The 13,566-nt window shown below is 37.5% G+C and overlaps 2 protein-coding genes across 8 annotated transcripts; both read left to right on the plus strand.

The window, feature by feature from the left end:
• Positions 1 to 197: 197 nt before the first annotated feature.
• LOC130567823 (leiomodin-1) lies at positions 198 to 7,593 on the plus strand. Of its 2 annotated transcripts, none has more exons than XM_057356261.1 (3): positions 198 to 633; positions 3,969 to 5,702; positions 6,089 to 7,593. In XM_057356261.1, exons 1-3 carry the CDS (start codon positions 382 to 384, stop codon positions 6,113 to 6,115), a joined length of 2,013 nt encoding a protein of 670 aa, XP_057212244.1. In that variant the 5' UTR covers positions 198 to 381; the 3' UTR covers positions 6,116 to 7,593. The 2 variants fall into 2 exon arrangements, with proteins under 2 accessions (XP_057212244.1, XP_057212245.1); XM_057356262.1 differs by lacking the exon at positions 198 to 633 and adding an exon at positions 3,392 to 3,575.
• A 76-nt stretch (positions 7,594 to 7,669) lies between these two features.
• On the plus strand, positions 7,670 to 13,137 carry LOC130568345 (protein CD300H-like). 6 transcript variants are annotated; one of them, XM_057357137.1, is made up of 8 exons: positions 10,743 to 10,768; positions 10,880 to 10,934; positions 11,015 to 11,338; positions 11,509 to 11,598; positions 12,081 to 12,149; positions 12,463 to 12,564; positions 12,787 to 12,830; positions 12,916 to 13,137. In XM_057357137.1, the coding sequence occupies exons 2-8, from the start codon at positions 10,898 to 10,900 to the stop codon at positions 13,015 to 13,017; spliced, it is 768 nt and encodes a 255-aa protein (XP_057213120.1). In that variant the 5' UTR covers positions 10,743 to 10,768; positions 10,880 to 10,897; the 3' UTR covers positions 13,018 to 13,137. The 6 variants fall into 6 exon arrangements, with proteins under 6 accessions (XP_057213118.1, XP_057213119.1, XP_057213122.1 ...); XM_057357135.1 differs by lacking the exons at positions 10,743 to 10,768; positions 10,880 to 10,934; positions 11,015 to 11,338; ... (3 more) ...; positions 12,787 to 12,830; positions 12,916 to 13,137 and adding exons at positions 7,670 to 7,768; positions 7,859 to 8,182; positions 8,351 to 8,440; ... (2 more) ...; positions 9,188 to 9,213; positions 9,377 to 10,510; XM_057357136.1 differs by lacking the exons at positions 10,743 to 10,768; positions 10,880 to 10,934; positions 11,015 to 11,338; ... (3 more) ...; positions 12,787 to 12,830; positions 12,916 to 13,137 and adding exons at positions 7,670 to 7,768; positions 7,859 to 8,182; positions 8,351 to 8,440; ... (2 more) ...; positions 9,188 to 9,213; positions 9,377 to 10,510.
• Positions 13,138 to 13,566: the final 429 nt, after the last annotated feature.

Consider the following 13,566-nt stretch of genomic DNA (forward strand, 5'->3'; position numbering starts at 1 on the left):
TTTAAAAAAATCCCCCAAATCTGTTCTTTTTGGTATAAAATATATGTCCTCACGTCATTATATAGAATTATTCAAGAATAGTTAACTATTCCCATAACGAAACAGTTTAAGTTCCCCTCTTTTCACTATTTTCTTTTTATGAGTGTGTACATTCGTGCACGCGCTCAGACTGTATTTAGTCATGCAAATGTTAAGAAGCGTGCGGAATGCGTCCTGGCGCACGAGCTTAAATTGAGCTCGGAGAGCGAGACCCTCTGGGCTCCGTTCTTCATGAATTTATAATCGTGAAGGAAACGGGCACTCTTCGAACTCAGTCAGCTGGATTTTTCTAAACGAAAGCAAACTACTCCAAATTACTCTACGCAGTAAATATTTCTAGTGATGTCCCTCTCAGGAGAACAGGGGAGCGATGATTCGGACACGGAGCTGCTTCTCGCGACTCTCTCTCCGGAGGAGGTAGAGGAACTAGAGCAGGAGCTCGTGTACATCGACCCGGACCCGAATGTACCGGTGGGGCTCCGTCAGCGGAACCAGACGGACAAAGTGCCGTCCAGAGGGTATGATAGAGACGCCATGCTGGACTACTGCGAGCGGCAGACCAAGAGATTGATCCGCAGAGAGCTGAGCGTAGAGGTGATATGCGCCAATTCAAAACACACTCAATCACTGATGCATTTTATTGACCTTTTAAATATTTAAGTTGAAAACTTTTAAAAGCTTTCGAACAATTGCATTTATGTATTAATGTTATATTTAATATACGTTGTATTTTATTGTTATATAACTCCAATACTGCGAGTTGATGTTTATTTAGGGTTATCATAGATGTTTCCAATTAAAGGCGTAGTTTACGCCTAAAATTATTTATGTCTTGATTCACCTTTCTGTTTTGAGAAATGAAAGTCGTTTTGTTACCAAAGTCTTTTAAACTTTGTATTCTGTAGTATTTTAAACTTTTGTATTCTGCTGAAGAAAGTCATACAGGTTTGAAATGACATGAGGATGAGTAAATGGTGACATAATTTTCTTTTTTGGGTGAACTATATAGCCCTATTCGCACGGGATTAGTATTACGTGGGGACCTCTAGTCATTTGTAATAATTGCAGAGGTTGTCTGTGATCTTAATCCCGTGCGAATCGACCCATGTCTGTAATTTGTAAAGTAAAAATTCCCCCGCAAATTACCTACCATACTTTGATGAACACAGAGGTCCTGTGATAATATTAGTCCCGTGCGAATCGGCATCTCTGTGATTTGTCGGGCTCATACATCATTTTTCAAGGTTTTATCCACCGGTTGCGAATAATGGAGGCTGTGTTGAAGTGTTTTGATATTATTTCGGGTGCTGGATCATATCCATACCTGCCAACACTGTCGTTTTGGCCAGGAGTCTCCCGTTTTTTTTATTTCTCATGGAAACTCTCGTAACATTTGAGACCCGCGATCGCGGTGATCTGTCCGGTTCGTGATCGCGGGTCTCAAATGCTGACAGGTACGGTCATATATTGTTATACACCATACAACTATTGGCTATACAAACTATACGCAAAGCCTTGCCATCATATCCGGGAAATAAGTACGTAAATTTGAGTAAAATCACAGGATTCACTTATCCCGTGCGAATGCGCCACATGAAATACAGATGTGGGGAGGTAATTTTTAAATCACACGAGGTCCCCAGATAATACTAATCCCGTGCGAATAGGCTTTATGCCTGTAATTTGTCAGATTTGCAAATAGCCTACCCTAATAGATTTTTATCCCTTATTTAGCAGTAAAGCTTCAAAAGGTTGAACATGGAGGGGAATTCATCATTGTTTGTATTTTTTGCTGTTTAGATACTGATCATATTGTGAAATGTTTATAAAGACCTATGGACTCACTGAATGGATGGTTTAACTCCATCATGCACACTGAGATTCCTGTAAATCTGTGTGGTCTGCATTACTGACATGCTGTCATGGTTCGACATATCAACACCTGGTTTGCTGCAGGCACGTGGGCCATGAGGGACCCTATAATGTCAACATCAGAACTGGTGGACCCTGTTGCTTGGAGATTTTTTCTGTGCTGGACATTACAGAGTATCTTAAGTGTGCCAAGTGTGCATGAAAGCTGCTTTATCCCTAAAATGACCATAACACCTAAAAACTTAAAAGCACAATTTGATATCTATAACTACAAGTGCTGTCCTGTGCGTAAACCCTTAATTGGGATGTTTTTTCTTGAGTAAAAAAATAAATCTGTGTTTATTATTTTCCTTATCCAAAAGCCTTAAAGGGATAGTTCACCCCTAAATGAATTTTGTCGTTGATTTACCCTCGTGTCATTCAAAACCTGTATATGACTCTTTATTCTGGGGAAAATAACAGAAGATATCTTGAGAAATGTCTCAGTGGTTTTGTGTCAACACAATGGAAGTCATTGGGGTCTCAATGTTGTTGAAATATCTACTTTTGTGTTCTGTAGGAGAAAATGTCATGCAGGTTTGCGATCACATTATGGTTAGTAATTGATGACAGAATTTTCATTTTTGGGTGAACTTTACCCTTTATTCAACTTTTAGCATCATGCTTTGTTTACTGCTTGCTGGTATAAACACAATATTATTTCCCCTTGGTGGCTGGAAGGTTATTTCTATTATTATTATTTGTTGGAGCCCAATGTAAACTTTAAAATTATAATTCAACTCTGATAATTAAAACTCCTCCTTCCTTTTGGCTACACTTTCCTAAACAAATCTAAAATGAATATAAAACAGGGCACTTTGAGAGTTTGCAGGAAAGCTGGAGTGTTCAGATAACAGAGCAGAACAGATGGTCTGTTTCTATTGCAAGTTAAAAAGTAGTAGGCCTAGTTGTGTTTAACAGGATTAAACAGGTGCTAATGAAGCACAAGTAATGTGATACTCTCAAGGGGCCTTAAACTACATTTAAACCCTACTGAGACACTAAGTGTTTGTTTGAAATATGTTCAACAGGCAACAGAACACACACCAAGTTGCCAAGTAACATTGTCGCCCTTATAAACATCGGTTCACGGTTTGTAGTTTATCTTTGATGTTTATCTGTGGTTTGTAGTACATGAGAGTATCAGTGCATCCGTACAAATGGCATTTCTGATATTCCATTGCAAAGTTTTTGCAGGTGCAACATCATGTTTGGCAGTCACATATCTGATGACTTTCTGGCAGCGTTCAAAATATTGACTGAACAGTCACGTCCACATTTATTCATTTATACGCAGCAGCCGTGAATAAAATTTATGTCCAGCGTGTTTTGCAGCAGTCAGTAAGTAACAGTAATTTATTTTAGCAATTTGTGAATCTGTTTTCTTTAAGCTGAGCCTCAGTGAATCAGAAGGAGCGAGTCAGAAGCTTTGGAACTGTTAAGGATGGCATTCCAGACCTGAATGTGTTCCTCCCTTTGCTGCCTTATAAGGGCACATCTGAGAGTTTCAAGACTTCTTCAAACAATAGCACACAAATCTACAGAGCATGCTCATTCCCTCTTAATGGACACTAAAAATAACTCACTAGATTCAGCTGGCTGCGGCGATTGCCTGTTATCATACAGTAGGTTTCCTTTCATGTCCCTATTACTTAAATGACGAAGTTGTTCTTTATTAATAATGACATCAAAATGAAAGTAAATGGAAATGTCAACATTATTATTAAAATGCCAAACATTAGATCACATCTGTAATGAAAAGAGAAATGTAATATTCAGGCACATTAATCGATCACAGACAGCAATGCGATTAAATGGAGACTTTCCAAGTTTCCTGCTTGTCTCTTTTGAAAAATACCACAGTAATCTCACACGTCTCTTCTAGAGCTTTACAAAATATCACAGAAATGTCACAAACAGTGCAGTAAGTTTCTTGAAATGATGAAACTCTAAACGGTGCAGTTTTCTTATGGACAGTTCAAACAACTTACGTGTCTCTTCTGTGTTGTATGTCAAAGGGAGACACAAGAGGGGAGGGCCGAAGGAGAGATCGACTCCATCGGATGAGGAGCAGAGAGTTTTCCAGGTCACAGAGCAGCGACCCTCCCGACTCAGAGAGCCGAAAAGCTGCAAGTGAACCACCCTCTGAAAACAACGACAATGAGAAAGCAAGAAAAAGAGATGATGTCTCCGAAGATTCTTCTGATAAAAAAGAGAAGAACACGGAAATAGAGGTGAAAGAAAAAGATGAAAAGACAGTGGGTGGATCAGAACTGAAAGAAAGGGAAGGTTCTAGAAAAGAGAGGGGAACCAGCAAGACTCTGGAGCTTATTTCCAAACTGCAAGATAAAAAAGAGGAGAAGAAAGAACAGGAGAAGAAGGAAGAAAGAAAAGGGAGCGGGAACTCAAAAATTCGAGGGTTCATCTCCAAACTGCAGGATAAAGACAATGAGAACCTTAAAGAAAAAGACAACAAGGCGGATATCAAGAAAAGAGAAGAAAGCAGAACCAAAGCACTAGAGGAACAGAAAAACAGCAGAGCAAGAGACTGGATGGACCAAAAAGAAACAGAGGAGAAGAGCAAAATAAAGGATGATGAGAAACATCTTACACAGAGAGAGTTATCCAGAGCTAAGAAAGAGAGCGAAACAAAGAAAGAAGAAATCATGTTAGACAAAACAAAACAACAATTCAAACAGTCAGATAACACAAACGAGAAGATATCTACAAATTCCAACCATAATGTCTCCAAGAGTGAAGACTGTTCACTAACAGATGATGAAGAGTCTTTAAGTGAAGATGCTGATATGGACAGTGACACTGGCTCTAGTATGTTTGATGATCTTCTGGAACAAGTTCGCAGTGACGACCCTGAACTAACCGAGGTCAACGTCAATAATTCAGATGCCATAAAGACAGACACTCTGAGACAGTTTGCAGAAGGTCTACGTAGCAACACTCACATCAAAACCTTCTCCCTCGCCAACACCAGAGCGGATGATCACGTTGCGTTCGCCATTGCTAAAACCCTACGTGATAACTCCACCCTGACCGGCATCAATCTCGACTCCAACCATTTAACAGGCAAAGGCATCTTGGCCATTATCAACTCTCTCCAGCACAACAGAACGCTCACGGAGCTGAGATTTCATAACCAGAGACACATCTGCGGAGGGAAGACGGAGATGGAGATGACCAAAGTGTTGCGTGACAACTCTTCTCTGGTGAAGCTGGGATATCACTTTGAGCTGGCCGGTCCCAGGATGACCATGACGAACATCTTGAGCCGAAACATGGACAGGAAGCGGCAACAACGGCTAGAGGCGCAGAAAGTCTCCAGACAGGACACCGACTCCTCTCACAAAGCCCCAAGTGAAGATAAGAAGAGCTCGCATGATAAGCCAAAAATGTTAACGTCAGTCTCCCACAGTGAGAAGAAAAGCTCCAAATTTGCTGAGATGTCTAAATTAACCTCTGTTCAGGAAACTACAAAAGCGCCGTCCGCGAAGTCGCCACCTAAACCGCTCTCCTCTGAAGTGATGAGGAAGAAAGAAGGGGAAACAGGAAGTAGACATGTCCCCCCTCCACCCCCTCCTGGACCAGCTTTAGATGTCCAGGCCTTGAAGAGGTCATTGAATCCTATCTCTCAGAGGAGACAGGACAGCGGTACAACTGTCAGACACACGGAGAGGAACTCTAGAGATCAGCTGCTGGACTCTATCAGAAACTGCAGCATGAACACTCTCAAAAAGGTAAAAGTGGACCACAGGTCAATATCAGATTGTTTATAAGACATTACTGTCTTAAAGGCGGGGTGTCCGATTTCTCTTTAGCCATTGTTGATGTTCAAATCACCAAAACAGACACACCCCTACCCCCATCTTTCGCTTTCGTCAGCGCTCGGCTCGACTAATGTCCGTCCTGTGCACTGTACACCTTACTGCTGATTGGCTACGAGGTTGTTTTGGTACTCTGCCCGACTTTGTCAAAACAAGCGTAATTCGGAAATTGGACACCCCGCCTTTAAACACTAACTGGAAAATTTAACAGTAAGGTTACTAATGAGGGGTCTGGAATCAGATGTAAAGTCTAATTTTAAGCAATTTTTTTTTGATACACTCTTTTTTGTCTCTCTCAGGTTGAGATCCCCAAGCGTCTGAAATAGAATATGCCGTTACATTACCCAGGAACCTTAAGAGACCCATTATCTTGAAAATCATTGTTGCTCATCTAAATATCTGAGGTGGGATACAGCAAGTTGATGTCACATCCATGACAAGCATTTGTTACATTTTTCCTATTTTCTAAAAACAAGATTAAGACGGTTTTGTTGCAATTTGACAGATTTTTGTCAATTTGAAAGTTTGTAATTTGCATCTGAGTTTTTAATTATGATAAACATTTTAATAAACAAGATGTCACTTGAAAAGTATTGTTTTGGCGTTTCTGAAATTTACAGATACTAGATGTATTCCTCCCTGGCTTTGTTATCTTCTTCGGGGAAGAAGCGAAAATGTGATGACATCTTAGTCCTGTGTCATCCACAGTAGTGCTTCGCAACCTCACTGCTAGATGCCACTAAATTTCATACACTGGACCTTTAACTGCTTTTTTTGTGATGGATAGAGACAGAGCCACACGTGTCATAATCTGAAAACCTCGCCCACCGGAGGGGAAAACAATCCAACCCTCTCCATTGACTTTGTATTGTCTTTGTATTGTAATTTCCTTGTCATTTCTGGCTTTTACGGTTCAGAAGCTTATAAAAACGTAGTTCTGTGTTTTTTAGCTTGTTTACTGTACACCTTGCCACACAGCAGCTTTTAGGCATCGTTCTGCTTTTTGTTATAAGTCAGAAATGACAACCAAGCAGCTTCCCGCAAGGGAAGTCAATAGAGAGGTTTGGATTGTTTTCCCCCGGTGTAGTCTTGGCCTAAATGCGCTCTGTCTCTATGAGGTCTCTTGATAAGATGTCTTTAACCACAAGGGGGCAGAAAAAATCAGTATGCACAACAAACAGAAAATAAAACACACGCTTTTATTTATTATCTTTATGCCATATGAACATATTGTGGACGATGTTGTAGTGCAAAGATAATAAAAGAACATGTAGCATAAACTCTCAATAAGCAATGTCAACATCAATTTTTGCTTTATTTAACAACTTGTAGAAGTCACAGTCTAGCTGAAGCATTTGTACAACAGTTCATCCACATAAATGCACTTATTGTTGTCAACTCGCTTGTGTAATCTCTTGTGTATTTAAAGTCGCCATGGCATAACTAAAGCACATGTGCACCCATTGCCAACAAAGATGACTCAGTTTCACTTTCATGTCAGGCATCTTTTAGCGCTGGGAGCGCTCCATCTATCAGCCAGCACGTTTAACATTGTAAAGAAGTCAGAATGCATGAAACACTGTGGCACCCCACCTTTAATCTTTTTGATTAAAGATTAGGAGTGCCAATGAAAAGAAATAATAATGTGCACAGATCAATCATTTATAATAAATACTGCAAGACTGTGTAAAAAATTTGACTTGTCATTTTTGATTTCATCGTGACTTTAAATATGTATTTTTATTTGTATCAGCTTCACTGCTGCAAACCAGCTTTATTTCCTTCCTGAACCAAAGTCTGCTGTCAAATCCCCTCCCCTCCTCTCTCTATCGCTCTCTCTCTCTCCAGTTGTGCTCATCTGTCAAAGTAGATTTACGTATTGTATTGTATTGTGTTGTGTTATGCTGTTGTTTGTTTTAAGAGGATGTGAAGTATTAGGAAGATGAAAACCCATCTAAGGATTTTGAGTCTTTTTATTGGTAAATATTTTTCTGTGTATGTTTTCCATTTGATTTTGAAGGTAAAATGTTTTAGTGCAAATATTGAAGATTAACTGTGTTTTGCTTTAGTTTTTAGGGATGTGTTGATGAAGTCTGGAAATGTTTATGAGGGAACAGTAGGACAAACTGTGGAAATCAGATGTCCTGTTCCAGATGAATACAAATATACACCAAAGTACTTTTGCCGTGATCCGTGTAAGCATGTTTTGATTCAAACTGAAAGGACTGATCAGGTCGTCTCAGATAGAAAATATTCTGTGATATTCAATATGAATGCTAAAACCTTCTCCGTAACCATCAAACATCTAACACTCAAAGACTCTGGTGTTTATTACTGTGGACTTGATAAATGGTTTCACGACAAACTTATTAAAGTAAAGCTGTCTGTTAAAGGTGGGTATTTATGTAAAATGGAAATAAACATATTACACATACATAATGCATATACATGTTTGTGTTCCTGTTTTGATAATTGAAATATAAATTCTGAACATTCAGTAAAGTTGAATATGCTCTTTATTAATAAATGCAGTCATGTATGTTCTGTAAATCTTTTTCCAGTCTTTATTCCAGCTCCAGTTTCTTCATTCAGCTCCACAGGCACACCTAAATACACAGATTCAACATGGACGAAAACAAACTCCTCTGCATGTAAAACCACCTCCAATTTTAATAATTTAAAAAAACAATAAAAAAAATTGTGTTTGCAATGTTCCACTTTTGCAGTTCTATGGTTTAGACTTTAGAAAATCCCACATTACTTATACAATGACATGTTGTTTAAGTAAGAACAGTCAAAATGTTTTACCTAAAAACAGTGTTTTTGTAGTCTTATATTTGGTACAGCTGCTTTCTGCCTCTCTTTACAATTGATGTACTGTATCTGTATCTCTGTCAGACAGTTCAAGCTCACCCCCAACAGTCCACTTTACAAATTCCACAGCACAGGTTAAAAATGTAGAAACAAATTCTGGTAGGATTTTTTTTGTTTATACACAGAAATGTTTTTGCTTGCTTAACAATATCATCTTCTTACCAGTTTGTCTAATAAAACAGTATCTTCTTTTTTATAATAGCAGTCGCCGTGAGTGTTGTGTGCCTAGGTGTTCTGTTACTGCTGGTATTCTGCTTTCTTGTGGCTTTGGTGTTACTCTACATGAGAAGATCACATACAAAGTCCAAACGTGAGTTTGGAAACAGAGAGACATTAACATGAACTACATCAACATGTCTGTTTTAAATAATAAATACACAAATTGCTATGACTAACAGGTATTAAACCTATTAATTCTAGTTAATAATTTAGATTTAGGTTCTTGCCTTTTATTCTTCAGATCTTTATTGCTCTTTAAGCCACTTTAAATGAGTTCTACTTATTTGTTGATTGACATTTTCCAGCTGTGAATCCTCCAGATGTCAACCAGGTATTGAAACCCAATATTTTCGAATAAACTAGAAGTTGCTTTGTTGTAATATCATTTAGACAAAAAAGATTCTAGCGGTGACCTTAATATTATGTATATAAAATTTGCTTAATTCTTTAATATGTGCATTCCATAACTTTGTCACTTTCATTGTCTCTATTAGACTGTAGGAGACCTCCATCACCTCTATGACGAATTGCTGACAGACCGTTGTGTGGTTGGTCGCCCAGTAGAATATAATGCATCTTTAATCTACTCAACAGTGCAAAACTGTGGTCCTGCACCTCATGATGATGTGAACACTTTTTATTCACTCGTCACTGCAACAAATATAAAGTGAGGACATTACAGAACAGTCTGCTGCAGAACATTCATGATGCTTGTGGTCAAAGTGTTGAAAGAAGCAAAACTGCACGCTGCATGCTCTCGACACATGGGGCTGATTGTGACTCAATTGTTCCAGATCATGTGCATTTGCTCTTTTTTCTTGCCATGCTTTGAGCTATGAATGTAGCTCTGAGACTTGTATAGTATCCCCCAGTGTCTCTTAGTAACAGTGAAGAACGATAAAGATTTTTTTTTTCTGGCTGGCATTTCAATATTTGTGGGGTAAATAGAAGCCACAGAACTTAAAATGACTAAAAATAGTTTGATGCTGAACTCATCTTTGTGAAAGACACAAAGATGAGGACGTTACAGGGTTACGTTAAAGGTTTGCAAATAATTAATACAGATGTGGCTAAACCAGGTTGTGGGCAGAAGATGTAATATAGGATTATTTGCATGGGCCAAAATAACTTTTTGTCACTCCCACCAATGATGTGGGAGTTTCAAAATCTACAGGTTAGAAATATTTTGTAACACAACCATGAAATTATATATAACATCATATTTTCATTTTAATATATCATATATATATTTATATATTCGTATAAAATTGTCTTTCTCTCAGTCAAACTGCATCATGGGTTCTTCTCCTTATTTTTGACAAGGTGACTTGTACTTGTATTTGTGGTTTTGTTTTTACTAATAAGATCACAAAGGTCAGTTAAAACTTAGAAGCAAATACTAATTTATGAAATGTACATTGCAGTTATTTGTTAGGTATCACTGTAAGTGTGATTTAAACATAAGAATTTTGCAACAAACTATGTTGACACTAGCAGATCAATGGCAGTGATGTGTTTTAGGAACAGACTGAGTTGAGAGTGTAACCGCACAAATGCTTGTGTACTTCACAGTCCCTGGTTGTGTTTTGTTTCTGATTCTTTGTTCTGCTATAAATAAAGTACATATCTGCTTGCTTTCCTTTCTCAACGCCGCTGTTTGTTTGCCATTATTAAGGCAGATTCTTTCTCTTTTAGGTTCTACTTCATCAGCATAACTGCGCATACGTTATTATTACCAAAGATGTAATACCAAAAATACTGTTATTTTGCCCAGACAGATCTGGAGTATAGTGACAGCTAATACATTTTGCTGCACGTGCACGAGTCCCCCCTTTTCTGGGTGGGGCATCCTACACTGTTCTTCTGTCAGCAGATGAAGCAGAAATGTAAGAGTGTGAGCAGATTTTGAAATGACATGTAGTTTATTATTTGTATTAAATGTGCTTAGACGTTATATTCTTTAGAAATGTTTAATATGGATTTTCTTGCTTGAGGAGGATGTTGTATAAGGAAGAATGGCAACTCTAATGAAGATTGTGTGCCTTTTTATAGGTAACATCTATCACTATTAATTTTCCTATATCATTTCTATTCCGTTTGTTATGCTTAATCTTTTTTAAAACTGTCTTTAGTTTTTAGGGATGTGTTGATGAAGTCTGGAAATGTTTATGAGGGAACAGTAGGACAAACTGTGGAAATCAGATGTCCTGTTCCAGATGAATACAAATATACACAAAAGTACTTTTGCCGTGATCCGTGTAAGCATGTTTTGATTCAAACTGAAAGGACTGATCAGGTCGTCTCAGATAGAAAATATTCTGTGATATTCAATATGAATGCTAAAACCTTCTCCGTAACCATCAAACATCTAACACTCAAAGACTCTGGTGTTTATTACTGTGGACTTGATGAATGGTTTCACGACAAACTTATTAAAGTAAAGCTGTCTGTTAAAGGTGGGTATTTATGTAAAATGGAAATAAACATATTACACGTATACATAATGCATATACATGTTTGTGTTCCTGTTTTGATAGTTGAAATATAAATTCTCAACATGCAGTAAAGTTGAATATGCTCTTTATTAATAAATGCAGTCATGTATGTTCTGTAAATCTTTTTCCAGTCTTTATTCCAGCTCCAGTTTCTTCATTCAGCTCCACAGGCACACCTAAATACACAGATTCAACATGGACGAAAACAAACTCCTCTGCAGGTGAAACCACATCCAATTTTTATAATTTAGGAAAACATTAAAAAAAATTCAGTTTGCAATGTTCCACTTTTGCAGTTCTATGGTTTAGACTTTAGAAAATCTAAATCATGTTTGAGTAAGAACAGTCAAAATGTTTTATCTAGAATAGAAAAACAGTGTTTATGGTATAGCTGCTTTCTCCCTCTCTTTACAATTGATGTACTGTAAATCTGTTTATTACTGTGGACATGACAAATGGTTTCGCTGTCTGTTCATCCAGGTAGGTATTCATGTAAACATGTATAATAACATACAGGTTTGTAATCCTGTTTAATTAATGTAATGTAGATTCAGAAAATGTAATTGAGTATGTGACAATGCATTTTGATAATAGAATAAGTAATGTCAAATTATATTTAACTGATTACAATGTAGTAGTAATTTTTTATTTTAGATGTTCGTTAATCTTAATTATTTTCTGATTCCTTCTCTAAACACACCAGCTCCAGTGTTCAGCTCACACACCCCTGAAAGCACATTCGTAACATGGACAATAACACACACCGCTGCTGGTAAATCTTCATCCGGTCAGAGTTGCATTTTCATGACATGCTTGAGGTATCATGCTTGAGATTTTGTAGAAAAAAATATGTTTACAAATATAGTCTGAATTCCCTCTCTCTCTTTTAAACACACATCGTTCTATTACATCTGACCAGTTATCAACAACAGCCCAATCGTCAAATTTTACGTCAGATTTTTTAATGTTTTTATACAGCGTTTTTTCCACTAAATCAAGTTTGTGCTAGTTTACTCATTGATAACACTCATGTATGTAGCTTGTCAGGTTAGTAACACCATGGTGATGGTCTTTTTTTACACCAGTCAACATGAGTGTGGTTTGGGGAGGTGTTTTCATGCTGCTGGTGTTCTGGGCTCTTGTGGCTTTGGTGTGCTTCAACAAGAGATCAAATTCAAAGTCTAAAGGTATGATCACAGACAAGTGTTTATTGTAAAAGTGCAACAGACTATTGTTGTAACTGAGAAAACCCTTCAAACAAAAGTAATACATTACCAGAAGGTGCATTGCTCTGTATGAGTTATTTGTAGTCGCAGGACAGTGAACACACGGTTCTTTGTCATTTTAGCTTAACAGGCAATGATTTTACATGAGATCTAACACAATTTTCTTCTCTTTTAAACCCCCAGAAGAAAATGGAAATGCAGTTCAAGATGCATCAAACCACAAACAGGTATAGAAACCTCTTGTTAACCAATAAGTACATTCATGTTCTGAATACATATGTACAATCTCTCTCTTGCTTTTTCCTCCCATAGGCTGTAGAAGATGATGAAACTATTATATTGTATAATCCACCTAAAAGAGTTTATTCTTCTTTAATTTATTCTACTGTGCAGTACTTTGATAACTCAGGGTGAACTGTAATTTAATAACATAAATATATATGTTATGTTTATTAACTTAAACTGCTATGGAGGCAATGTGACAAGGTATCTATCCATGATTCTTTTCTATATTTGGTTGTAATAAAAATACTACCTTTTCCTCTTATTTTGGAGTTGTATTTGCAAGATTTAAATAGTTGTAATTTGGTTGTCAAAGCTTTAGTCTTCTGTGAAATCCTTTAAATATCAACTCATCGTTTTTGACACCTGTTGCAGAGTTTTTGTGGGTCTGCCCTGTGGTCGGTGTGGAAAACGTTGCAAATGTTCATGCACAAATCTATTTATATTACAATCGCCTTTTGATCCTATTTTACTGATCTGCCCACTGTCTCACTGACAGTGAGTTTCCTAGACAGTTTTTCCATAGACACAACGGGCAGCCCACTTCTTGTACAATATAACGTTATGTAGGCTATATATTATAATCTTTATATTATCATGAATAAGTGCGCACATTTGTGAGTTGTTGTGCTGTATAAACGAGTAAGTGACTCGAGAATACACTTTATCTCACTTCGACGC

This window comes from Triplophysa rosa, linkage group LG17 (assembly GCF_024868665.1).
Source record: "Triplophysa rosa linkage group LG17, Trosa_1v2, whole genome shotgun sequence".
Taxonomy (NCBI): Eukaryota; Metazoa; Chordata; class Actinopteri; order Cypriniformes; family Nemacheilidae; genus Triplophysa; species Triplophysa rosa.